Here is a 27,664-nt window from a genome sequence, read left to right as displayed (position 1 = left end):
ATTAGCCTAGTGTGGTGGCGCATGCCTGTAATCCCAGCTACTTGGGAGGCTGAGGCAGGAGAATCGCTTGAACCTGGGAGGCAGAGGTTGCAGTGAGCTGAGATCCCATCACTGCACTCTAGCCTGGGCGAAAGAGCAAGACTCCATCTCAAACAACAACAACAAAATAATAGAAACATAAAGTAGAAAGGTGGTTGCCTGGAAGGTGGTTACCCAGGCTGGGGTTTGGCGGGGGTCGGGGGGGTGATTTGGGGTGGAATGTGAACAGAGTTTGGGTGCAGCGGGATGAAAAGTCCCGCAGATCTGGCACACAACAACGTCACTGTACTTTCTACTGTGGGCTGTACACTTAAAAATGGGTAAGATGGTCATTTTTACTCCAATGAACATTTTTTTAAAAAGCCTTTCTCCATGTTTCATTTTCTTATGAAGTAGAGACCAGGGATTTTGGACACTATGATCTTTCACAAAAGGGATTTGATTCTGTGAAACGTTTGAAAGCATTGAAGTCTAGCATTTCACGTGTTTTGCAAGCTGGGGAAAAGCATTCATTCCCCTGAGAAGCAGCGTTGGTCTGTTGGGCTCTGAGTTACTGGGGTTGTGGGTTTTAGGAAAGGGAAGGGAAGTGAGGAAGCACTTGTTAGAAGTCCTACAGGCCACTTCTGCGCACGCAGCCACCAGGAGCTGGCTTTGCTCAGAGCCCATAGCGGCGCTGCAATCTCTGTTGTCTCAAGGACAGGAACCAGCTTGACGTCCTTCTCCTGCCCTACCCAAGCCCCTGTTCTTGCAGCCCTTCCGAAGCTCAGCCTGGCTCCTGCCCCGGCACCCCACCCCCGGCCAAACCTCTGCTGTCCTTTCTCCTCCCTCCTCTTAGTCTGCAGCTGCGGCAAGGGCCGTACTCCCCAGTTTCTGCTGTGTTGTGACCCCGCAAGATGCTCAGCACCCTGCATGGAACTTCCTCTCCGACTGAGTTTATGACTCTGTGTATGTGAAGCTATTTCTAGAAATCTCTTCCTTCGCAGAAACACCCGAAATCCTCCTGCCAGGAGGACCAGGGTCCAGGAAGCGGGTCACTCCCCGGAGGTCCTCCCCTCACCCTCCTCGCCTTCCTCATGTCCTGTGCCCTGGGGCACCAGCAGCTGCTTCCACCCAGGTGAGAGATGGAGGGATGGAGCCAGGACAGGACCGCAGTGTGTGTGTGATGTGTGCACGCGTGTGTAGATGTGTGTGCACTGGTGCCTGGTTGTCTTGGGGGGGGATGGGCTTGCCATGGGGAAGGCAGCCTGCTCAGCCATGGGAGAGGAGGCTGCCTGCGGGGTTGGATCGCAGGGACCTGGGAAGCTCTCCTCCTGGTCCAAAGCATGTCTCTCCAAACTGCTGGGGAGCAGATTCGGCAGGAGGGAGACAGAGGCACATTCCTGGACATCTATGAGAGTGACTATCCTAAGAGAAGGCGTGTCGGGGAGTGGGTGTGAGCCCTAAGAGGAGGAGGGCTGAGGCTGGCAGAAGGGAGGAAGAAGCAGGTGGAAGGGGCTTGTCAGGAGCGCCCTGAGGCTGGGATGGTGCCACAGAGCAGTCCCCAGGAGGAAGCCTTGACATGGAGCCTCAGTGTCCTTGGGCTAAGCGATGGAGAATGGGTGGGAACCTTCCAGGCAGACAGGAGGATGGGGTGGGGGCAAGGGTGTGCTGGACCATCTGGGAAGCTGTAGCTGAGGTGACAGCGGAGTGAATGGAGGCCTGATTGTGAAAGGTGCCATAGTAACAGGCTGCACATTCTGTTTGAGCCTACAGGAACACTTACAAAAATTTCACTGGGCCAAAAAGTAAATCTCAACCAATGACAGATAGTTTATACAGACATTGTTCTCTGGCCACATTGCAACCTTTGAAATAAATAAAAAGGTAGCCAATGTTTCAATACATTTTGAAATTTAGTAATCACTTCTCTCACCTTATGGGTCAAAAAGAAATAATAATTGAAATTAGAACATATTTAAAACTGGTCAACAAAAAAGAATGGAGGGAAAGACTCACCTATATAAAGATACCAATTTTTCTCAAACAAAGCTATAACTTCAGTGAAATGGCATTCAGCATTTCAGCAGGCCTTAAGGAAATTTACAGCTGATTTTAAAAGTCCTATACCAGATTAAAGAGCTGAGAGGAGCCAAGACAGTTTGGAATAATAGCAAGGTGTTGAGAGTTGCTTAATCAGATAACTAAGACTTAAAGTTATACTAATTAAGTAATATTGGCATTTAGTAATGAAGACATTCTTGTTCAGGATTATACTGAGTCCAATAGACAGAACAGAGAAGCTAGAGATAGAACTGTGGACCTATGGGCACTTGGTATCTGATAGAATCATTGGAGAAGTCATGAACTGTTCAGTAAATGATGCTGGGAAACTTGGCTCTTCATGTGGGATCATTTAGGAACGCTTTTTTTAGCTTTTTTTTTTTTTTTAAGACAGAGTTTTGCTCTTGTTGCCCAGGCTGGAGTGCAATGGCGTGATCTCAGCTCACTGCAACCTCTGCCTCTGGGGTTCAAGCAATCCTTCTGCCTTCAGTGTCCCGAGTAGCTGAGATTACAGGCATATGCCACCATGCCCGGCTAATTTCGTATTTTCAGTAGAGACTGGGTTTCTCCATGTTGGTCAGGCTGGTCTCCAACTCCTGACCTCAGAGCGGTCCGCCTGCCTTGGCCTCCCAAAGTGCTGGGATTACAGGTGTGAGCCACAGCGCCTGGCCAGGAATGCTTATTTTTAACTAAAGGTGGTTTAAATCAGAGCATGTTAAACTTGAATGCTCATGAGAATAACCTGGGTCTTGTTAAATTATAGATTCTGATTCAGTACATCTGGGGCAGGGTATGATTCTGCAGTTCTAATGAGATCCCAGTTCTTGGCAATGTTGCTACTCTGTGAATTGCACTTTGATTAACAAGCTCTTAAATCATCAGAATATTCAGTGCTCATTTAACAAAGAGGTGGTCTCTGGGACGTTCTGGAAGCTCAGTGATAGCAGCAGGAATCCAAGTGCCTTTTATCTTTCTGCTTGGTGGTATGTGTTGACTTTTTGTTTTAATACTTGTGAACTTATTGCCCCATACCATCTGTCACAATTCCAGATATCACACCTCAATTCCATGCAAGAAGGGGGAAAGGTGTCCAACAGGAGCTGTCTATTTGAGTCTGTCTCTATCACCAAGAAAATAGTACTAATATTCCCAGAAGTTCAAAGCAGACTTTCATGTAACTGTCATCTGGTAGAACTGGGTCACATGGACACCCCTAGTTAGAAGGGAAGCTGGGAGAGAGAGTGTATTACTTTCCTATTTCTGCTGTAACAAATTGCCACAAAATTAGTGGCTAAAACCCCACAAATTTATTTTACAGTTCTGGAGGTTGAAAGTCCTGAAATCAAGGTTTTCTGGGCAGGAATGTGGTCCTTCTGCAGGTTCTATGAAATAATCCATTTTCTTGCCTTTTCCAGCTTCTAGAAGCCACCAGCATCCTCTCGACTCCTGGCTCCTGCTTCTTACTCCATCTTTAAAGCTAGCAATGTGGCATCTTCAAGTCTGTCTCTGTGACCTCTGACTCTGTCCTCAAATCTTCTTCTCACTCTGACTTTCCTGCCTCCTTATAATAAGGACCCTCCTATGGACCACTGGATGATCCAAGATGATCTGTCTCAAAATCCATAATAACATTGTCAAAGCCCCTTTTACCATGTAAAGTAATACAGCCACAGATTCTGGGGATTAGCACATGGACATCTTGGGTGACCATTCTGTCTACAACAGAGAGTACTTAGATTCCCCCCTCCCCAGCATTTATAGTGAGTGATGTGTAAAAGAGAAGGGAGTTAGTGTGTTTAGCCAATCAACAGTGTCATTTTTTCAATATGGAAAAATGATAAAATTAGTTGCCTGCCTCATACACATAGTATGCGTTGTGTTGATAAGAAGAAAGTGCATTGTGTAGCTATTGGAGGAAATGTTCTGTAAACATCTGTTAGGTCCACATGATCTGTAGTGTAGATTAAGTCCATGTTTATTTGTTAATTTTCCATCTAGATTATCTGTCCAATGTTGAAATTGGGGTATTGAAGTCTCCACCTATTATTGTATTGGGGTCTATGTCTCTCTTTAGCCCTAATAATATTTGCTTTACATATCTGCATTAGGTGCGCATAGATTTATAATTATTATACTCTCTTGCTCAATTGATCTCTTTTTCATTTTATAATACTCTTTTTTGTCTCTTTATGTTTTTGATTTAAAGTCTATTTTGTCTGATTTAAGTATAGCTACTCCTGCATGTCTTTGGTTTCTGTTTGTATGAGATATCTTTTTTTTTGAAATTCCTTCACTTTCATTCTATGTGCTTTACAGAGGAAGCGAATTTTTTGTAAGCAGCATATAGTTAGGTCTTATTTTATAATCCATTCAGCTAGTCTATACCTTCAAATTGATAAATTTAAACCATTTACATTTAAGATTGATAGATGAACTTACTCCTGTCGTGTTGCTGTTTTTGGATTGTTTTATATAGTCATTGTTCCTTTATTTTTCTCTTATTGTTTGTCCTTGAAATTTGGTGGTTTCTATAGTAACAACATTTGATGTTTTTCTTTTTCTTATTTGTATATGTGCTCTACCAATGAGTTTTGTACTTTTGTGTATTTTCATGGTGGTAGAAACTGTCTTTTCACTTTCAGATGTAGGAATACATTAAGCGTTTCTTGTAGGGTTGGTCTAGTGGTAATAGATTACCTCAGTTTTTGCTTGTATGGGAAAGGCTTTATTTCTCCCTCAATTTCTGAAGGATGGTTTGTCTGGGTATAGTATTCTTGGCCAAAAAAGGTTTTCTTTCAGCACTTTGAATATATCATCCCATTCTCTCCTGACCTGCAAGTTTTCTGATTAAAAAAAAAAAAAAAACATGCTGTTAGTCTAATGGAGATTCCTTTATATGTGACTTGACACTTTTCTCTTGCTGTTTTTATAATTCTCTTCAGCTTTGATTTTTGACAATTTGACTATAATATGCTTCAGAGAAAATGTTTTTGGATTGAATCTATTTGAGAATTTTGAGTTTCCTGTATCTGAATGTCTATATCTCTCACAATACTTTGGAAGTTTTCAGCTATTATCTATTACATAGATTTTTCTATGACTTTTCACATTTGTCTTTTTCTGGAACTCTCAAAATTCAAATATTTGTTTACTTTATGGTGTCCCATATGTCATATACGCTTTCTTTATTCTTTAAAAAATTTTTTTTCAGACTGAGTTATTTTAAAAGACATGCCTTCAAGTTCAGGAATTCTTTCTTCTGCTTGATCTAGTCTATTTTTGAAGCTCTTGGTTATATATATTTTTTTCCTTTTTTTTGAGACGGAGTTTCGCTCTTGTTACCCAGGCTGGAGTGCAATGGCGCGATCTCGGCTCACCGCAACCTCCGCCTCCTGGGTTCAGGAAATTCTCCTGCCTCAGCCTCCTGAGTAGCTGGGATTACAGGCATGCGCCACCATGCCCAGCTAATTTTTTGTATTTTTAGTAGAGACGGGGTTTCACCATGTTGACCAGGATGGTCCCGATCTCTTGACCTCGTGATCCACCCACCTTGGCCTCCCAAAGTGCTGGGATTACAGGCGTGAGCCACCACGCCCGGCCTTGGTTATATATTTTTAAATTTTGTTCATTGAATTATTCAGGTCCAGGATTTCCATTTTTAAAAATAATACCTATCTCTTTATTGAGTTTTTCATTCATACCATGATTTGTTTTTTTCAGATTTCCTTGTATTGTCTATCTGTGTTCTTTTGCATGTTGTTGATCTTCCTTAAGATCATTGTTTTGAATTCCTCTTCAAACAGTCCATAGATTTCTTTTTCTTTGGGATCTGTTACTAGAGGATTATTGAGTTCCTTTGAAGATATTATGTTCCCTTGCTTATTAATGTTTCCTGTGTTTTTGCACTCTGTACATTTGGTGTAACAGCTCCTTCTTTCAATTTTATGCATTGGCTTTCATAGGGAAATACTTTTTCCAGTAAATTTATCTCTAGTGTTGATTGGGTAGGGTGCTTTGGCTTTGATTCTGGGTAGGTGCAGTAGTGTAGTCTTCATATGATTTGTTTGGCTGTAATCAATGTCAGTGTTGTCTGAAGGTTCCTCAGTGGTATAGCCTGTGGTTGTTAGTAAAAGCTGTGGTAAGGTTTTCCTGGGGATAGAGACATCAAGTGGCCTCACCCTTGGGCCCTTGGGTGATGCACACGGGCACCAGTATTGGTGGCTATGGGCTATATTGGTCAGTACTCAGTCCTCTAGAGGGTATACACAAACTGATAGTGGCAGGTGGAGGACCTGAATAGGCCAGTATTTGGTCTCCCAGGTGGTGTGTGTTGGCTGCAGCAGTGGGTTTGGCAGGCCAGTCCTTGGGCCCTTGGATGATGTATGTGGCATTGGCAGTGCCAGTAACAGTGGTGGGCCAGCCTTTAGACCCCCAAGTGGCATGCATGGGCCCTGCTGGTGGCAGTAGTGGACTGGGTTGGCTGGAATCTGGGCCCCTGGGCAGTGTGTGTGGGTGTCAGTGATGAGCAGGGTGAAGTAAATTATTTTACTACTACTTGTTATTTTCAATATTCAGAGTAATTTCTAGGTAAATTTTCCTCATACAGAGTTTACATTAGCTTCAGCTGGACACATACATGTAAGTATGATAAAATGAAAAAAACCTAAAATGCTCATTTACATGTAATAAAAACACTACAAATTGATATGATTCTTTGCAGATGGCAGATCACTTTTCAACCATCATTTTGTTTATTTTCCAACTTATTTTAAGGAATACGTTATTCTTATTTAATGAAAATATACTTTATTAGAAAAGTTGTTGTCAAATGATGCAAATGAATGTGTTTATGAGGAAATTATGGGCTGAGTATGGTGGCTTATGTCTGCAATCCCAACACTTTGTGAGGCCAAAGCAGGAGGCTTGCTTGAAGCTGGAAGTTTGAGACCAGTCTAGGCAACATAGAGAGACCCCCATCTCTACAAAAGGTTTTAAAAAATTAGTTGGGCACGTGGTGTGTGCCTGTAGTTCTAGCTAATCTGAAGGCTGAGGCAGGAGGATCACTTGAACCCAAGAGGTTGAGGATGCAATGAGCTATGATCCCACCACTGCACTACAACCTGGGCAGCAGAGAGAGACCTTGTCTCTAAAACAGAAAAAGAAAAGAAAAGAAATTATATGCATTTGTTTTTTGCTTTTTTAAAAATCATACTTTAAGTTCTGGGGTACATGTGCAGATCGTGCAGCTGCGTTACATAGGTATACATGTGCCATGGTGGTGGTTTGCTGCATCCATTGCTCTGTCATCTACATTAGCTATTTCTCCTAATGCTATTCCTCCCCTAGCCCCCCACACCCTGCTATTCCTCCCCTAGCCCCCCACCCCCCAGGCCCCGGTGTGTGATGTTGCCCTCCCTGTGTCCATGTGTTCTCATATTTTAACAAAGGCTATTTATGGATGATGGATCCATAGAAGATTTTTTTCTTTAACATTTTCTGAATATACCAAATTGTCTAGAATAAACATAAAACTTCACAATTAGAAGAATGTAAAGAATGGAGAGGTTATGACACAGAGTAATCAGATAATGAGTGTAAGCACATTGTGAATTGGCAGCTGAGGGATTTTTACCCTCTCCTGGAGCGGTTTTTACGGAGTGGTACAAATCTGTCCCCAGTGACTGGCTCCTCCCTGAGGTCCCATGACATTGTCCTCACGTGTGTCACCTTCTTATCTGCTTGCTGCATCTTTGCCTTTTATTTGTTGTTGTTCAGTCTTTTCATACGAGTGACAAAAAGGTTACTGGAGCAGGCTTGGTGGGAAGAGGAAGGAACCCATCAAGGGGCAGAGACTCTAGAAGAGGGTATGAAATAACATGAAGAACTTTCTGACTTCACCATGGACCCTGGAGGGCTGGGTGCCACACGAAGGTTTCATAGGGAGAGCCAAAAAACTAAGTTTTTAAAGAGAGAAACACAGGATCCCAGGTGTAATCCTGTGTGGGAATCACGGCTAATTGCTCGTGTGCCCTAAAGGGAAAACCTGTGATTATGGTAGAGGGAAGTTTTCTCCTTGCAGTGCCAATTTTGCCATGAATTTCCAGGCCTCACTTGATTTCAGGTCAGGGACTCCTGTGCAATCCAGGGGAAAATGTGCAAGGAAGAGTGATTGGACAGTTACTGCAAATCAGCTCAAAACATATGTCGAACAAGGTGGAGCCTGAAATACAAATACAGATGAGTAGTTCTCTCTTCCTTTGAGATTCTGATTTGATAGGTCTAGGCTGGGTCCCAGGAATCTGTATTTTTTAATCATCTCACCATTACTATTAATTACGAGATTTCCTTCAACTTTAAAACATGTTATTTACTATGGTTTCTAACATATCTGACTCCTTGTGGTTCCTAATGGTAAAAAAAATTTTAGAAAACTAAAAGGGATCTCTGGGTTTGTCTCAGAGATGAGAGAACAGGAAGATCCTGGGAAACAGTGTTTCTTGTTCTAATCTAGTCTGGGTCCAGAGCTTCAGTAGCTCAAATCCATTGGGGGCAATTTGAGTCAAAAAGAGAATGTCTTTTCTTGCTGTTCTCCTGTCCACTCTGTGTGGGGGTTTAACATTGATGTTTTGTTTCTGTCCCAACAGAACCAGCGGGAGCCTGTGTCAGGAGACCATGTCGGAGCAGAGCTGCCAGATGCCAGAACTGCGGCTCCTCCTCCTGGGGAAGTGCCGCTCGGGAAAAAGTGCCACAGGAAATGCCATTCTGGGCAAAGATGTGTTCCCATCCAAGTTCAGTGATCAGATAGTGACCCAAATGTGCCAGAGAGAAAGTCAGGTCCTGAGAGAAAGGAAAGTTGTGGTCATTGACACCCCTGACCTTTTCTCCCCAGTAGCTTGTGCTGAAGACAAGCAACGTGACATCCAACACTGCCTGGAGCTCTCCGCCCCCAGCCTCCACGCCTTGCTCTTGGTAATTACCATTGGCCATTTCACAAGGGAGGATGAAGAAACGGTCATGGGCATCCAACAACTGTTTGGAGCTGAAGCCACAAGGCATATCATTATTGTCTTCACCCGGAAGGATGATTTGGGGTATGACTTGCCGCAAGATTTCATTCAAAACAACAAATCTCTCAAGCAGTTGGTTCAAGACTGTGGGGGCCGATACTGTGTTTTCAGCAAGGCTGATACTAAGGATGAGCAAGTCAGCCAGGTGTCGGAGCTCCTTCACAAGGTCGAAGATTTGGTGGAAATCAACCGAGGACCCTATCATGTGAACCTCAAAGGCAGCAGATTTCAAGTAAGAATTTTGTTTAATATCTCTAAAAATCTCTATGTTGCTGAAGCTAGTGGGATGAAAATGGGTACAAATAAATGAAATATTACATTGTGTGATGGAACATGGGTTTTGTTTCATGAGATTTTGATACATAATTTGCAGGAATAAGAGGTATCAGATTGTAGGGTACTTTAAATATCAGCCTAAGGACTTTAGGCTTGATTAGCAAATTAACGGACAAGTTTAACCCCTTATCTTACTTGGTTCCTCATATTATTCAACACAAGTGACTTGCTAGACTCTTTCTTCCCCTGGCTTTCATATAATTGCCCTCTCTTTGTTTATTTGTTTTATTCCTCTTTTTCTGGCTATTCCAAGGATCACTGAGTCCTTTTCTAATCTCTGACCTCTAAAAATGAGCATCCTCAGGGCTTGGTTCTGGCCTTCTTCAAATCTTCTGTACTCTCTTCTCAGATGATCCCATGCTTTTGTGGCATTGAGCTTTATCTACTACTAACAGTTTTCAAATGAGTGGTAACTCTAGGCCAGGTCTGTCCTCTGAGTTCTTCCTCCTTTGCAAATTGCCGCTTGGCATCTCCATGTGTCTCTCTTATACTTTCTCACACTTAACATGTCCACATTTTTGATCTTCTCTCTTAAATCTATAAGACTTCTCCTTCATACCTCAGAAAAGGGCTGTGCTATTCACCGTGCTCTTTGTACCTACACCCCAGTGCCAGCTCTGCTACCCTGGTAGCTCTCCTTGGAGAGCCAAGAACTCATCAGGTCTTGTGGGATCAATATACCCGGAATCCACCTACTTCTCTCCATCCCACTCCCACCGCCTGGTCCAAGCCAATGTTGTTTCTCGCCTGTACTATTTTAACATCATGATTTTCTCCTCATATATTCTTGGGCTTTATCTGCAATCCCTTTCACACGTAACAGCCAGGGGGAGATTTTATTTAAGCTTTTGACGTGAAAGGAAAATGTATTTGTAACTAAGAAAGAGACAAAAGTGCAGTCTTTTGCCTTAGAGGTGCTTATACTTCAACTGGGGTGGCTGATATATAAGAAACAAAGCGTTCCCGGCTGAGGCTGAGGGGGATGCTGGCACAGAGGATTTGGCAAGGGGAAGCCCCCGAGAGGGTACAGCAGGCACGTGCTGAGCCTGGGGGACGTTCTGGTCAGAGAGAGACTTCTCAGAGGGGAAGAGTAATAAGCCCAAGCAGGATGGAAATAAGAGGGAAATCATTTACTGAGTGCCCACTAAATTCCAGACACAGACATGAACTAATAAAGCCCTCACGACAACTCTACGGACAGATGCTCTACATGTGAGGAAACTGAGGCTCAAGAGCACTGAAGGCACTTGCTCTCTTATTTCCTAGCCTGAACGCTCCCTCCTCTATGACAATCTGTCACTTCCTTGAGGGCAGCATGGAACAGGGATGTCAGCAAAGAGAAGAATGGGCATGTAATAAGTTTCCTATAATGAAACACTCTGGTTTGACATGCTCCAGTGACTTGCTGGTGATCGTAAGGTAGAGTTCAGAATCCTTAATTTGTCTTGGCTTCTTGCTCTGTGCTCTGCTGTCCATGCCTTGGTCCCTCTGGCCTTCCTGTTCGCCCCGGAGTTACACTCACATCCACTCCTGAGACTCGAGCCTGCAATTCTCTCTGTACTGACACTTGCTCTCCCAGCTCCCACCCTGAACCAGGTTTGCTTTTATTTCTCCATCTGCATCAGCTCAAAGTCGCTTCCTCAGGGAGTCCTCCCTGACCATCCTGACTCTCAGGCCTGGAATGAGCCCACAGCTTCCTTTCCTCATGGCACCATCACCACCATATCAAGTGATTTCACTGGTTGTCTCCCTACTAACTCCATGAGGACAGAAGAAATCGTATCTGTTTGGTCGACTACAGCATCTTAGTTTTGTCTTCTGTAAAGCAGAGATAATAATCACATGTATCTCAGGAATTGCTGTGAGAATTAAATGAAATGCTTATAAAGTTGTTAATGAACACTTAAAACTTGGTAGGTGTCCGGTAATTATTAGCTGTTATTGTTATTATGATGAAAATGCCTGAGGATTAAATAAATTAAGGAGACATTTAGGAGTTTAACAATCCAGAGGCTGAGTCGGAGCCATACTTTTAGGATTCTATGCCCTGGACATATAAAAAAAAATTAGTATAAATAAAGATATATGTACAAGCATAGGCAGCACAGGATCATTTGAAACAGTAAAACCAGAAATAACCTGAAGACTTTTTTTTTTTTATTGCATTTTAGGTTTTGGGGTACATGTGAAAATCATGCAAGGTTGTTGCATAGGTGCATACATGGCAGTGTGATTTGCTGCCTTCCTCCCCTTCACCTAAATCTGGCATTTCTCCCCATGCTATCCCTCCCCAACTCCCCACCCCACCTCTGTCCCCCCCACTCCCCCCCAACAGACCCCAGTGTATAGTGCTCCCCTCCCTGTGTCCATGTGTTCTCATTGTTCAACACCCACCTATGAGTGAGAACATGTGGTGTTTGATTTTGTGTTCTTGTGTCAGTTTGCTGAGAATGATGGTTTCCAGGTTCATCCATGTCCCTACAAAGGACACGAACTCATCGTTTTTGATGGCTGCATAATATTCCATGGTGTATATGTGCCACATTTTCCCTGTCCAGTCTATCATCGATGGGCATTTGGGTTGGTTCCAGGTCTTTGCTATTGTAAACAGTGCTGCAATGAACATTCGTGTGCATGTGTCCTTATAGTAGAACGATTTATAATCCTTTGGATATATACCCAGTAATGGGATTGCTGGGTCAAATGGAATTTCTATTTCTAGGTCCTTGAGGAATCGCCACACTGTTTTCCACAATGGTTGAACTAATTTACACTCCCACCAAGAGTGTAAAAGTGTTCCTATTTCTCCACATCCTTTTCAGCATCTGCTGTCTCCAGATTTTTTAATGATCGCCATTCTAACTGGCTTGAGATGGTATCTCAATGTAGTTTTGATTTGCATTTCCCTAATGACCAGTGATGATAAGCATTTTTTCATATGCTTGTTGGCCTCATGTATGTCTTCTTTTGTAAAGTACCTGTTCATATCCTTCGCCCATTTTTGAATGGGCTTGTTTTTTTTTTCTTGTAAATCTGTTTTAGCTCGTTGTAAATTCTGGATATCAGCCCTTTGTCAGACGGGTAGGATGCAAAAATTTTTTCCCATTCTGTTGGTTGCCGATTCACTCTATTGACTGTTTCTTTTGCCGTGCAGAAGCTGTGGAGTTTGATCAGGTCCCATTTGTCTATTTTGGCTTTTGTTGCCAATGCTTTTGGTGTTTTGGTCATAAAGTCCTTGCCTACGCCTATGTCCTGAATGGTTTTGCCTAGGTTTTCTTCTAGGGTTTTTATGGTGTTAGGTCTTATGTTTAAGTCTTTAATCCATCTGGAGTCAATTTTAGTGTAAGGTGTCAGGAAGGGGTCGAGTTTCTGCTTTCTGCATATGGCTAGCCAGTTTTCCCAACACCACTTATTGAACAGGGAATCCTTTCCCCATTGCTTGTTTTTTTCAGGTTTGTCAAAGATCGGGTGGTTGTAGATATGTTGTGTTGCCTCCGACGCCTCTGTTCTGTTCCATTGGTCTATATCTCTGTTTTGGTACCAGTACCATGCTGTTTTGATTACTGTAGCCTTGTAGTATAGTTTGATATCAGGTAGCGTGATGCCTCCCGCTTTGTTCTTTTTGCTTAGAATTGACTTGGCTATGCGGGCTCTCTTTTGGTTCCATATGAAGTTTAAGGTGGTTTTTTCCAGTTCTGTGAAGAAGGTCATTGGTAGCTTGATGGGGATAGTGTTGAATCTGTAAATTACTTTGGGCAGTATGGCCATTTTCATGATATTGATTCTTCCTAACCATGAACATGGAATGTTTCTCCATCTGTTTGTGTCCTCTCTTATTTCGTTGAGCAGTGGTTTGTAGTTCTCCTTGAAGAGGTCCTTTACGTTCCTTGTTAGTTGTATTCCTAGATATTTTATTCTCTTTGTAGCAATTGTGAATGGCAGTTCATTTTTGATTTGGCTCTCTTTAAGTCTGTTATTGGTGTATAGAAATGCTTGTGATTTTTGCACATTGATTTTGTATCCTGAGACTTTGCTGAAGTTGCTTATCAGTTTCAGGAGATTTTGGGCTGAGATGATGGGGTCTTCTAGATATACAATGATGTCATCTGCAAATAGAGACAATTTGACTTCCTCCTTTCCTAATTGAATATCCTTTATTTCCTTTTCTTGCCTGATTGCTCTGGCTAGAACTTCCAGTACTATATTGAATAGGAGTGGTGAGAGAGGGCATCCTTGTCTAGTGCCAGATTTCAAAGGGAATGCTTCCAGTTTTTGCCCATTCAGTATGATATTGGCTGTCGGTTTGTCATAAATAGCTTTTATTATTTTGAGATACGTTCCGTCGATACCTAGTTTATTGAGAGTTTTTAGCATAAAGGGCTGTTGAATTTTGTCGAAGGCCTTCTCTGCATCAATTGAGATAATCATGTGGTTTTTGTCTTTGGTTCTGTTTATGTGGTGAATTACATTTATAGACTTGTGTATATTGAACCATCCTTGCATCCCTGGGATGAATCCTACTTGATCATGGTGGATAAGCTTTTTGATGTGCTGTTGCAATCGGCTTGCCAGTATTTTATTGAAGATTTTTGCATCTATGTTCATCATGGATATTGGCCTGTAGTTTTCTTTTCTTGTTGAGTCTCTGCCGGGTTTTGGTATTAGGATGATGTTGGTCTCATAAAATGATTTGGGAAGGATTCCCTCTTTTTGGATTATTTGGAATAGTTTCAGTAGGAATGGTACCAGTTCCTCTTTGTATGTCTGGTAGAATTCGGCTGTGAACCCATCTGGACCTGGGCTTTTTTTGGGTGGTAGGCTCTTAATTGCTGCCTCGACTTCAGACCTTGTTACTGGTCTATTCAGGGTTTCGACTTCTTCCTGGTTTAGGCTTGGGAGGAGGCAACTGTCCAGGAATTTATCCATTTCTTCCCGGTTTTCTAGTTTATGTGCATAGAGTTGCTTGTAATAATCTCTGATGATGGTTTGAATTTCTGTGTAATCTGTGGTGATATCCCCTTTATCATTTTTTATTGCATCTATTTGGTTATTCTCTCTTTTCTTTTTTATTAGTTTGGCTAGTGGTCTGTCTATTTTGTTGATCTTTTCAAAAAACCAGCTCCTGGATTTATTGATTTTTTGAAGGGTTTTTCGTGTCTCTATCTCCTTCAATTCTGCTTTGATCTTAGTTATTTCTTGTCTTCTGCTAGGTTTTGAGTTTTTTTGATCTTGCTCCTCTAGCTCTTTCAATTTTGATGATAGGGTGTCAATTTTAGATCTCTCCTTTCTTCTCATGTGGGCACTTATTGCTATATATTTTCCTCTAGAGACTGCTTTAAATGTGTCCCAGAGATTCTGGTATGTGGTGTCTTTGTTCTCGTTGGTTTCGAAGAACATCTTTATTTCTACCTTCATTTCAGTGTTTATCCAGTCTGCGTTCAGGGGAAAGTTGTTCATTTTCCATGAAGCTGTGCAGTTCTGGGTTGGTTTCTGAATTCTGAGTTCTAACTTGGTTGCACTGTGGTCTGAGAGACTGTTTGTTATGGTTTCCATTCTTTTGTATTTGCTGAGGAGTGATTTACTTCCAATTATGTGGTCAATTTTAGAGTAGGTGTGATGTGGTGCTGAGAAGAATGTATATTCTGTGGATTTGGGGTGGAGAGTTCTGTAAATGTCTATTAGGTTTGCTTGTTCCAGGTCCGAGTTCAAGTCCTGGATATCCTTGTTAATTTTCTGTCTCATTGATCTGTCTAATATTGACAATGGGGTGTTGAAGTCTCCCACTATTATTGTGTGGGAGTCTAGGTCTCTTTGTAATTCTTTAAGAACTTGCCTTATGTATTTGGGTGCTCCTGTATTAGGTGCATATATATTTAGGATCATTAGCTCTTCTTGTTGCATTGATCCCTTTACCATTATGTATGTCCTTCTTTGTCTCTTTTGATCTTTGTTGCTTTAAAGTCTATTTTATCAGAGACGAGAATTGCAACTCCTGCTTTTTTTTTTTTCTCCGTTTGCTTGGTAAATCTTCCTCCATCCCTTTATTTTGAGCCTTTGTGTATCCTTGCATGTGAGGTGGGTTTCCTGGATACAGCACACTGATGGGTTTTGGCTTTTTATCCAATTTGCCAGTCTGTGTCTTTTGATTGGGGCATTTAGTCCATTTACATTTTGGGTTAATATTGTTATGTGTGAATTTGATCCTGTCATTTTGATGCTAGCTGGCTGTTTTGTCCATTGGTTGATGCAGATTCTTCATTGTGTTGATGCTCTTTACTATTTCGTGCGTTTTTGGAGTGGCTGGTTCTGGTTGTTCTTTTCTATGTGTAGTGCCTCCTTCAGGAGCTCTTGTAAAGCTGGTCTGGTGGTGTTGAAATCTCTGAGTTCTTGCTTGTTCACAAAGGATTTTATTTTTCCTTCACTTATGAAGCTTAGTTTGGCTGGATATGAAATTCTGGGTTGAAAGTTCTTTTCTTTAAGGATGTTGAATATCGGCCCCAACTCTCTTCTGGCCTGTAGGGTTTCTGCTGAGAGATCTGCAGTGAGTCTGATGGGCTTCCCTTTGTGGGTAACCCGACCTTTCTCTCTGGCTGCCCTTAGTATTTTCTCCTTCATTTCAACCCTGGTGAATCTGATGATTATGTGCCTCGGTGTTGCTCTTCTAGAGGAATATCTTTGTGGTGTTCTCTGTATTTCCTGGACTTGAATATTGGCCTGCCTTGCTAGGTTGGAGAAGTTTTCCTGGATGATATCCTGGAGAGTATTTTCCAGCTTGGATGCATTCTCTTCGTCACATTCAGGTACACCTATCAAACGTAGATTAGGTCTTTTCACATAGTCCCATATTTCTTGTTGGCTTTGTTCATTCCTTTTTACCCTGTTTTCTCTAATCTTGCCTTCTCGTTTTATTTCATTGAGTTGATCTTCTACCTCTGATATCCTCTCTTCTGCTTGGTCAATTCGGCTGTTGAAACTTGTGCATGCTTCGTGAAGTTCTCATGTTGTGTTTTTCAGCTCCATCAATTCACTCATATTCCTCTCTAAGTTGTCCATTCTCGTTAGCATTTCATCAAGTCTTTTTTCAAGGTTCTTAGTTTCTTTGCATTGGGTTAGAACATGTTCTTTTAGCTCATGAAAGTTTCTTATTATCCACTTTCTGAAAGCTGATTCTGTCATTTCATCACACTCATTCTCCATCCAGTCTTGTTCCCTTGCTGATGGGGAGTTGTGCTCCCTTGTAGGAGGAGAAGTGTTCTGATTTTGGGTGTTTTCTTCCTTTTTGCGCTGGTTTCTTCCCATCTTTGTGGATTTATCCGCCTATCGACTTTGTAGTTGCTGTCTTTCTGATTTTGGTAATTTTAAGTCTGCAGCAGCAGAACTCATAAACCCCCTTTTTCTTCCCTCCCGGTGTTCTGTCCCAGGGAGTTAGGGCTTTATGATTTTCTGCTGTCTTGCTGTTGCTTTCCCTGCCCACAAGGTGGCAGCCTAGTCGCACTCAGCCTGTCGAGGCTTCGCTGAGCTGCTGTGGGCTCCGCCCAGCTTCCTTGTGAACTTCCCTGCAGTCCTGTTTATATGGGTGTAGTTAGAACTGCTTCCACTACATTGGCCCGCCCCGTAGTGATGAAGTCTCTGTAGTGGCAGGTTGCCTTGGTTATGACAAATTGCCCTGGGAACTGCAGGGTGTGTCCTAATGGAGGACGCCCCTCCCCCACAGAGCTGGACCGACCCAGGTTCAGTTGTGTTTCCTGTGGCGCTTTCTTTGCCCAGGAATCTCCTGGCTTGACTCCTTGTTTCAGCTCCCCTTGCTGGCTTACAGGGGACTCGGTCTCACTCTCTCTGCAGAAGGAGCCACTGCCCCTGCCTCAGGGCGCAGGCCGAGCGGCTGCGCCAGTCAAACCAGCGGTGCTGGTGACCTGTGGGGCTCTTCCGCCTGTGAATCTCCTGGTCTGTGGGCAGTAAAAATCTGCTGCCCTGTGAGCCATTGCGGCAGCTGAAGCAGCGGCTCTGAGATTTGTGGCACATTTTTGCCTGGGGAATCTCCTGGCTTGACTCCCTGTTTCAGCTCCCCTTGCTGGCTTACAGGGGACTCGGTCACACTCACTCTGCAGAAGGAGCCGCTGCTCCCTGCCTCAGGGCACAGTCCTAGCGGCCGCGCCGCTCAAGCCAGCAGCGCTGGCAACCTGTGGTGCTCTTCCGCCTGTGAATCTCCTGGTCTGTGGGCAGTAAAAATCCGTCTGGAAATGCGGTGTCCACTCACCCTCTGTGCTTTCTCTCGGAGCTGCAATCCCAAGTTCCTCCTAATCGGCCATCTTGGATCTCATAACCTGAAGATTGATTAATAAAAAGATGGCCGCATCAGTTATGCATGTCCGTACTATGGAATAAATTGTATCTACTTAAAGAATGCTGTAGATCTATTTATATTGACTTCTACAGATGTACAGAATGCATTACTAAGCAGATTGTAGAAAAAATAACCTAATAAGTCTCTATATGTTCATGTATGCTTGTATGTATTTGTATGAACATAGAAAAAGATAGAAGGATATATACCAGTTAACAACCGTTACTTTTCTGGTGGAGTGGGAATACAAAGATCATTATTTTTATATTACACATGTTTACCTCATAACAACCTTTTGCATTTAAAGAACACTAAAGAATTTGAACTGGGCTGTGTAAGGTTAAAGAAATCTGATAATGACAGTTAAATGCAGAGGATGCAGAGAGAGGGATGGTTGAAGGTATCAGTGATATTGAGCAAAGCCAGGCAAGAAAGCAGAGGGAAGGTTTCCTTGGCCAGCATGAAGATTTAACAAAGACAAGGTTAAAATGAAGTCTAGGAAGCTTCTAAGACTAGCAGGTTCATAAAATTACATACCGTTTATTCACTTCCTTTCTTGATTCCACGACAATAAATATTTTGGAACTGAGTATAAGGATTCCCCAGGAAGGAGAAGGGGATGTCAATTATGTGTTTGGTTCTCTATCCTGTTGTCTCTATTTGCCGGACTTGGTGGGGGATGGGATTCCAAATGATATTGGACTATTCACCTCAAATTAGAAGAAGCTTCCTCTCCATATTGGGAGCAGTGACGAAAGGAGATGTTGAAGACTGCACCTCCTCTGGGAGCCAGTCACAGCAGCATCAGGGGGTCTAAACAGCCACTGCCATCGTGGACAGGTCCACAAACACTGACGAGGACCATGATCAGGGCCTTGACCTGACCGCATCTGAATTACACTCTGAATTACATACTTCAATTTCTTTCTTTCTTTTTTTTCCCCTTTACTTTGTGGAAGATGAGGTTTTAGATCTGTGTACACCATTTTTTCCTTTATTTTCTAGGACTGTGTGAATGAAGCTGCATCTCAAGAGGGAGACAAGCCACATGGTGAGTTGGTCTTTAAGAAACATGAAGCTGACGTTTCTTAAATGTTTCTTTCGAATGCATTATGCAGCCAAAGTGAAGCAGAAACATTGTCCATATAAATCAGAACAAAAATTCACCCTGGGGACCTAGCTTAGGTTGGTGCCTGCAACCTGTCCCCCGGGGGATTCTTAATACTTTTGAGTAGGTACAGCATCTGCAAAGGTCCTGGACCCAGAGAGGGTGTCCTTGGACTTTTCTGAAGTGTTACAGAGCTGGGCTTGCCTCTTGTGTCTTTTCCTAACTCAGACTCTTCTTTCTGGCCTTGGGTCTAGCCCTGCCCAAGTTTTGACTCCTCTTAGGTAAGCAGAAATCACTCCTTCATGGACAACACCAACTTGCGGAATTGTCTGCTGGAGTGTGGTATCCATGCAACGATTGCCAGTAATGATAGATCCTGCACATCTGCTTAAGTCAATATGTATAGATCTATCTCTTTCTGTTTAGTAGATGCAGTTCATTTCACAATGTGAACACACACAACAAATGCAACTGTGCCTTTACTGATGGATTGCGGGTTATTTCTGAGTCAGCTCTGTGCAAGCTCTGAGTGTCCAGCTGTGAATAAGATAGATAAGATCCTTTTCCTCATGGAAATCTCCCAGATAATAAAATCATAATTTTAATAGTATTGATAATAATTGCAGCTGAGGCCAGGTGTGGTGGCTAATGCCTGTAATCCCAGCACTTCGGGTGGCTGAGGTGGGTGGATCACTTAATATAGCCAGGAGTTCAAGACCAGCCTGGTCAACATGGCAGAACCCTGTCTCTACTAAAAATACAAAAATTAGCCAGGCACGGTGGTGCATGCCTGTAGTTTCAGCTACTTGGGAGGCTGAGACATGAGAATCACTTGAACCTGGGAGCGCAAGGTTGCAGCAAGCTGAGATCATGCCACTGCACTCCAGCCTGGGCAATAGAGCAAGACCCTGTCTCAAAAAAAAATTGTACTGACATTATGTCCTGGGAAATAACTTTTATATATGTGTAATTCAATCTTTATAGCATATTCATATATAATCCTCTTAAAATACACAGTTCAGTTCTCATAGCAACCTGTAAAGATGTCATGAGCCTCATCCTCATTTCACAGCTGAGTGCTCTCAGGCCAGAAATATGTGAACTCAGGCAGAAGGGTTTCAAAATTCTGGCAATGCCTTTTGGCTAAGACCTCCAGGAACACATGTGTGACTGAACAAAATTGGGTTTATTGACCTGTGACTGTGAGGGCCCAGCACACCATGGTGAGTCACAGGCAATGTCAGAAAGAGGGAGCTGGGAAGGACTTTTTATAGGATATAGGTTTGTGTTGGGTGATTTTGAGGAAGGTTCCAGGAAGTGGGACTTTGCTCCGGGATGGATGCTCTTAGGAAGTGGGATGTAGTTCCACAATGAAGTGTTTGAATAATTCTTCTGTCCAAGGTGACAAGGGTGGAGTGAGGCTAAAGCTATCAGGAGGCAGCATCATCCGCGTAGCCAGGGCAGGGGATGTTCGGGCAGTGCTGCTGTTTTTGTGTGCTCAGACATGATTGCAGAGTGGTTGTGGTTGTGCAAGGCTCGTGTCTGATTTTCTGTAATATTGTGGATGAGGGGCTGGGCACAGTGGCTCACACCTGTAATCCCAGCACTTTGGGATGCTGAGGGGGGTAGATCATGAGGTCAGGAGTTCAAGACCAGCCTGGCCAAGTGGTAAAACCCTGTCTCTACTAAAAATACAAAAATTAGCTGGGCATGGTGGTGGGCGCCTGTAATCCCAGCTATTTGGGAGGCTGAGGCAGAGAATTGCTTGAACCTGGGAGGCAGAGGTTGCAGTGAGCCAAGATCATGCCACTACACTCCAGCCTGGGTGACAGGAGGATGAGGGACAACAGGATGCCACGGCCTTGCTGTGGAGGCCAGACCAGCTCCTGGCTCTCAAGGGGGACTTATTATTCCTTCTCACTTTTACTTTTAACCACTACACCGTATGGTCTCTCCAAATTGAAGAGAGCCTATATTCGAAATAAATAATAAATTATTATTTTCATAGGAATAGAGGAAATATATATAGTAGCAAATTTGTATGGTTTTTCGGGGAGCAACTTAGATGAAGCTCTCTTGAAGAAGTTATATTTACACAGGAACACGAGCAGCCAGCAGGAGTTAGGGAGGGAGGCAAAAAGTGCTGTCATATGGGCAGAAGTCCTGAAGGCTGTAAAGCAGGAGGTGGAAGTGTGAGGGAGGGAGGGGTGCTTCCAGGCCTGACTCAAGTTCCTTCTTACCTGCAAAGCCTTCCATGAACACTTCCGTGGAGCCAAGTACGAAGGGCTTTACCGGCGCTGTTTTCTTTAGTCTTTTCAACCTCAATGTGGGCATTAGATTCCCACTCTACCAACATGGAAACAGATACGCAAAGCAGTAAGTTTTCCAAGGCAACATGGCGAGGGCTTGGCGTCACTGGCATTTTTGCTGTCTTTGTGTTTAAAACCGTGTCCATCCCACCTTACCAACTTGCTGGTCAGACCATTCCCATGAAGGCTGTTGATGACTCAGCGTCAGAGAATGCTCCCTGCAGTTGCTGACTCTCCCTTTTGCTCAATACATAGGTCTGGTGTTGGTGTTGGTGCTGGCTCAGTCAGGGGATGTGTGGAGAGATAGCTATAGGGTACAGTTCTGCAGGTTTTTACAGCAATTTATTGAGATATGATTTACATAGAATAAAATGCACAAATCTTAAGTAAACAGCTTGATGCCTTTTTCCATATCTATACATATGGGATCCCTATCCAGATAAAGATATAGAGCTTTTCCATCATCTTAGACATTCTTACTGCCCCTCACCACAAAGAACCACTGTCCAGACTTCTATCAACATAGATTAACTTGGTCTGTTCTTTTTTTTAATTGCATTTTAGGTTTTGGGGTACATGTGAAGAACATGCAAGATTGTTGCATAGGTACACACATGGCAGTGTGATTTGCTGCCTTCCTCCCCATCACCTATATCTGGCATTTCTCCCCATGCTATCTCTCCCCAACTCCCCACCCCCTGCTGTCCCTCCCCTGTTTCCCCCCAACAGACCCCAGTGTGTAGTGCTCCCCTCCCTGTGTCCAAGTGTTCTCATTGTTCAACACCCGCCTATGAGTGAGAACATGCGGTGTCTGATTTTCTGTTCTTGTGTCAGTTTGCTGAGAATGATGGTTTCCAGGTTCATCCATGTCCCTACAAAGGACATGAACTCATCGTTTTTTATGGCTGCATAGTATCCCATAGTGTATATGTGCCACATTTTCCCTGTCCAGTCTCTCATCAATGGGCATTTGGGTTAGTTCCAGGTCTTTGCTATTGTAAACAGTGCTGCAATGAACATTCATGTCTGTTCTTTAACTTCATATGAAAGAATTATATAGTACGCAGCTTTTGTTTCTTGCTTCTTTCACTTAGTGTGTGTTTTGAGATCCATTAATATTGCATATCACTAGTTCACATTTTTTTTAAAAAATTGCTAAGTGTATTTGATTTTATACCACCAAGGGGTATTTGAAAATCAAATTCTCCCTACTCCTGCCTTAGCCCCTGGGCTTACCTTTGGTAAGCCATGTACTTACCTTTGATAACAAAATGAAAGGAACCCCAAGCACCAAGGCTGATGAAGGCCAAAGTCGGCATGTTCGTGTTCCTGGGGAATCTTAAGCTCCATGAATATTGCTTAGTTCACTCTTGCCCCTGTCTGTGGCTTTCACCTTGATGGAGGGCTTCTGGCTGAGAGTAGAGTTCTACTGGGTTACAGTGTTGTTGCCATTCTCTATACAAGTTGGCAGGGATGAGAAATCATAAAACCTGCCCACATCCATATTCAGCTACAGGAAGAGACTCTGAACCTGTCCATTTGTCCCACAGGCCCAAGGGAGAGGCAGCTGCAGTTCACAGGACCCAAGCAGAATCCAGGGACATCAGAACTAACGGTCCTCCTTGTGGGAAAACACGGTGCTGGAAAAAGTGCAGCAGGAAACAGCATTCTGGGGAGGCGGGCCTTTGAGACCAGATTTAGTGAGTGGCCAGTAACCCAGAGCTTCTCGTCTGAGAGCAGAAGCTGGAGAAAAAAGAAAGTTTTGATCATTGATACTCCGGACATCTCATCTTTAGGGAACATTGACTCAGAACTTAAAAAACACACCTATCCAGGCCCCCATGCCTTCCTGCTGGTGACACCACTGGGCTTTTACACTAAGGATGATGAGGCAGTGCTGCACACCATCCAAAGCAGTTTTGGAGAAAAATGCTTTGAGTACATGATCATACTCCTTACCAGGAAAGAAGATTTAGGGAATCAGAATCTAGAGAAGTTCTTAAGAAACAGCAGTAAAGATCTCTGTCGTCTCATCGAGAAATGTGAAAACAGATACAGTGCCTTCAACTACCGAGCCACAGCAGAAGAAGAGCAAAGGCAGGTGGACAAGCTCCTGCAAGAAATTGACAGCATGGTGCATGAGAACGGGAACAAGCATTGTATTTTCAGAGAAAAAGGTAAAACTGTGAATAGAATACATATTTTTATTTATACCATTTAAAAATAGGTATAAAATACACAAGAACTTTTAGTTTTCTAAAAGACATAGAGAAGACAGAAAGGACAGGTCTTCTGTTCCTGTGTTAATTTGGCCTCCAGCTCCATCTATGTTACTGCAAAGGACAGGATTTCACTTTTTTATGGCTGCATAGTATTCTATGGTGTATATGTACCTGTATCTAAAATAAAAGTTGAAATAAAAGAGAAAGGAATTAAAACTGGCGGAAGGAAAAGGAAGGACAGGTCCGTTCTATGGACTATTTTCTCTCTCTTTGTTTCTCAAATTGTACTGAAGTTATAGCCTTCCCTTGCACATTCTTTTGAACTGGTCTTTAATTTTTTTCATGATCCTTACTATCTCTTCAAGTGGATGGTTGAGTCTTGAGGAAAGGAGTTGAGCCTTTCCAACCCTTTGTTTCCCCGCAGAGTACAGCTGCCCAGGGCTGGGCACAGTGTTCTCTTTGCTACTTAGGAAGGACTCCTCATCCGCTTAGTGCTACAGGTTCAGTTGACCTACACTGAAGTCCTTCCATTCTTACTCATTCCATTTTTTTTTATGCTTCAAACATCTTTACCCAGGAAGAACATAAAACCCAAAGCAGCATATTTTCTTATTTGGACTCTCCTTTGGAAGTATAGATACATGGGAAAGTCAGGAGAGGCTATGTATAGAAAGCCCAATTTGAAACAGATTTTGGAGAATGGATTAAATGGCCGAGCAGAATGCTGGAAGATATTCCAGAGAGTATACCAGTTATTTGAAGCAAAGAGGTAGGACAAAGCATGTCACCTATTAGGGTACAAAGAAGAATAGTGTCGGTGTGGATGGGGGTTCACAGCTCTAAAGAACATCTTCCAAGAACACTGAAGATTAAGACATTGAACATTAAGAACACTGAATTAGAGAATATGGGATGGGGAGTCAGGCTGGATTTCACAGATACATGAGAACCGCACCCTCTGTAGGTGCAGAAGTAGGGACTGAAGCATTTGACAAATATGGGAATGTTGAAGATTAAGCCATTGTTCATCTGTGAAATTGTAGGTTCTGGATAAGCAGGTTAATAACTTCCCCTTGAAAGAAGAGCATGCGATGTGCTTTCCTCTTCCTTTGCATTGAAGTAGATATTAGCTACTTGATATGGAATTCATAATGGAAGAGAACTATGAAGAGACTTGAATGGGCACTGGACCGTCGCAGTGCAAGTGCAACAGCATAAGGACAATCTTCAAAGAACACATATTTGAGGTCTCTATGCGTCTGTAAATTCCATTTATGGGGAAATTCGTTCTCTTTCTCCATCATGGACTCCACACACACAACAGTGTTAGTGGATACTCATTATTATAACCATGTGGTGTCTTTCGACTCATCAGTGAAAGGCAAATAAGTTCAATATGGTTTTAATGAGAAATGAATTTTCACACAACCTAACTAAGGAAACTGGTAATCTATCAGTGGTATGTAGAGTTCCTTTTTCAGGAAAGTCAATTTTACAGAGTAATTCTTTAAATACTGTAAGGAGATGTTGCCACAGTTAGCAGTAGTTGGCAGTGAGAAGATGTAGTTGTAACAGGAGCAGAAGACAAAGGGATGAGATGTGTGGACTGGACCAGGCTGAGGGTAGTAGAGAGTGCGAAGGCCAGGGGGCACTCACAGGTGCCAGGGAGTCCAGAAGGTGCTGGAAAAAGGGAGCAGAGTGGATTCCGTGATAGGAACAGTGCTATGTTAGTGGATGAACCCTGGCTGGAGACTGTAGTCCAAGTCCTGCTGTGATTCCACAGACTGAGCAAGCTGGGCCAAGTCATTTCCGTGTTTGGAGATTCCCCTCCTTGGGTGAGACGGAGGCCTTGATGCTGTTTGAGCATCCTCTTTGTTTAGTGATGTAATCTTGCTTCATGGCATAACTTTAAAATCCAATTTCAGATCGGCCCATGGTCACAAATCTTTCCCACTTTGCTTTGACAGAAACCCTGAGCATTGTCCTCATGGGGAGGAGTGGGACTGGAAAGAGTGCAACCGGGAACTCCATCCTGGGGAGGGTCGTCTTCACCTCTCAGCTCCGGGCCAAGCCGGTCACCAAGACCAGCCAGAGTGGCAGGAAGACCTGGGATGGACAGGAGGTGGTGGTTGTGGACACTCCTTCCTTCAGCCAGATGCTGGATGTCGAAAAGGACCCATCCCAGTTAGAAAAGGAGTCCAAGCGCTGTTTGTCCTGCTGTGAAAAAGGGGACATATTTTTTGTCCTGGTGTTCCAGTTGGGACGATTCACTCAAGAGGACAAAATAGCGGTGGCAAAACTGGAGTCCATCTTTGGAGAAGGCTTTGTGGAATACGCGGTTGTGCTGTTCACCCGGAAGGAAGACCTAGGGGAGGGGAAGCTTGAGGACTTCATCAAGAACTCAGACAACAAAGTCCTTAAGAACATTATTAAAAAGTGTGGGTGGCGCGTTTGTGCTTTTAACAACAAAGAAACTGACCAGGCCCAGGAAACCCAGGTGAAAGCCCTTTTAACAATAGTCAATGATCTGAGAAGGAAACATGGGTGGAATGGGTATCCCCATCCATGGGAGAACATCAGCAAACCAACTAGAAATGTCCAGGAAATAACCCAAGCAAAAAAACTCTTTAAAAGTTTAAAAGACATGTTACTATAGGTAGCCGAAGTGCCTGGGGTCTGTTCCATTAGGGACACCCTCAGGTTGGGGGGAGGGGCGGGGCATGGTAGGACTGGTGGGAAGGCAAGAGGGCTCATGATTTTGAGAGGTAAATGCATCCCACCTTGCATCCCGCCTCTATTATTTGTAGATAAATAAATTTCAGGTCGGGGTGAATAGTAGGGGATCATAAAGGAGAAAGAAGAGACAAGATGGGGAAAAAGGTATCAGACATTAGGCTGATATTAAGAGGTAGAATAGAGTTACAGGAATCAATATACACTGTTATCAAGGCTGAGAACACCCTTGATCAGAATATAGATAGTTGCACAACATCCCCGGGGATGCAGATACACGAGACCAGGGTAATGTTCAGGATACTCCTGGGCATGGCAGATGTGGGAAGCAGACTCCAGAGGGCCTTCCTGTTGTCCAGAGCTGTTGGCTCCCAGGGCTCTCCTGTCTCCTTTAGGATGTGACTCAGGGCTAGAGTGTTCCTTTCTTCCCATGGTAGATATTCCTCACTGCTCTTTTCATTCCATGCTTAGATGTGAAGTGGGACACAGTCTCCCATTCCTGGCTGTCTCCGAGGAAACAGACATGAGTCTTGGAGGTTTTGAGTGGTTTTATTGCTAATTATCACAGTGACATAGACTAGAATGGCAATTAGCAGCATAGTAAGTTTGCCAAAATCAGAGAACCCTGCAAAGTTCTGTAATTCCACATTTCCTCTAGAGAAGGTTATTAGAATCTTCATTGCATTTCTCTTTCTCCCTCTCTTTCCCCTGAGGTTAGGAAACAGGTTAAAACTCAGAGAACCCCAATAATAAGGGTTTAAAAACACCAGGGGATTCCTGTATCTCATGTCAGAAAGCCGGGGAGTAAGCAGTCTGGGGCTGGTAGGCATCAACATCCCGGCTTTGTTCTATCTTTCTGTCCCACCTGCATTGGCATGTGGCTTCTACACTTGAGTTTGCTTCTTGGTTTCAAGACAGTGGTGTTCTTTCCATGGCTGAACAGATTATTTTGAGAGGCGGGTGACATGTGAGAGAGAAATCTGGAACCTTCTTCTGGGTAGATACAGGGTAAGATGTTTTAAATGTTGAGCGTCATCTGCTTTTGTCCCTAGATAATATCAGGTTACTTTCAGTATTAATCCATTTAAAAGAGCATGGACTGTTGCCATTAATACTTGGGGATTCCACATAACTCTTAACATGACAACTTCTAGAAAATGTGTGTGCCATGGACACAAGGGAACAAGAGACAGCAGGGTGTACTTGAGGGTGGAGGATGGGAGGAGGGTGAAGATTGAAAGGTTGCCTATTGGGTGTTATGCTGGTTTCCTGGGTGACAAAATTCTCTGTACACCACACCCCTGTGACACGCCACTTACGTATATAACAAACCTATGCATGTATCCCTTGAATTTGAAATAAAAGTTGGAAAGTAAAAAAAAAACCATGTAAATATATTTAGTTGAATCAAATAATAAAGATGAATCAGATTATGAATTCATATTCTCTTTCTGATTTGTATTTTT

At 43.2% G+C, this 27,664-nt stretch overlaps 1 protein-coding gene across 2 annotated transcripts; it reads left to right on the top strand.

The window, feature by feature from the left end:
- Positions 1-582: 582 nt before the first annotated feature.
- GIMAP8 (GTPase, IMAP family member 8) lies at positions 583-27,639 on the top strand. Of its 2 annotated transcripts, XM_012443339.3 has the most exons (5): positions 583-1,153; positions 8,724-9,378; positions 18,832-18,877; positions 22,794-23,420; positions 25,433-27,639. In XM_012443339.3, the coding sequence occupies exons 1-5, from the start codon at positions 1,113-1,115 to the stop codon at positions 26,119-26,121; spliced, it is 2,058 nt and encodes a 685-aa protein (XP_012298762.2). In that variant the 5' UTR covers positions 583-1,112; the 3' UTR covers positions 26,122-27,639. The 2 variants fall into 2 exon arrangements, with proteins under 2 accessions (XP_012298762.2, XP_012298756.2); XM_012443333.3 differs by lacking the exon at positions 583-1,153 and having other exon boundaries at positions 8,213-9,378.
- The last annotated feature ends 25 nt before the right edge of the window (positions 27,640-27,664 follow it).

This window comes from Aotus nancymaae, unplaced genomic scaffold (genome assembly GCF_030222135.1).
Source record: "Aotus nancymaae isolate 86718 unplaced genomic scaffold, 86718_ANA_hifiasm-v0.15.2.pri h1tg000002l, whole genome shotgun sequence".
NCBI lineage: Eukaryota > Metazoa > Chordata > Mammalia > Primates > Aotidae > Aotus > Aotus nancymaae.
Note: the sequence above shows the minus strand (reverse complement) of the source record. Positions and strands in the feature narration are given on the sequence as shown.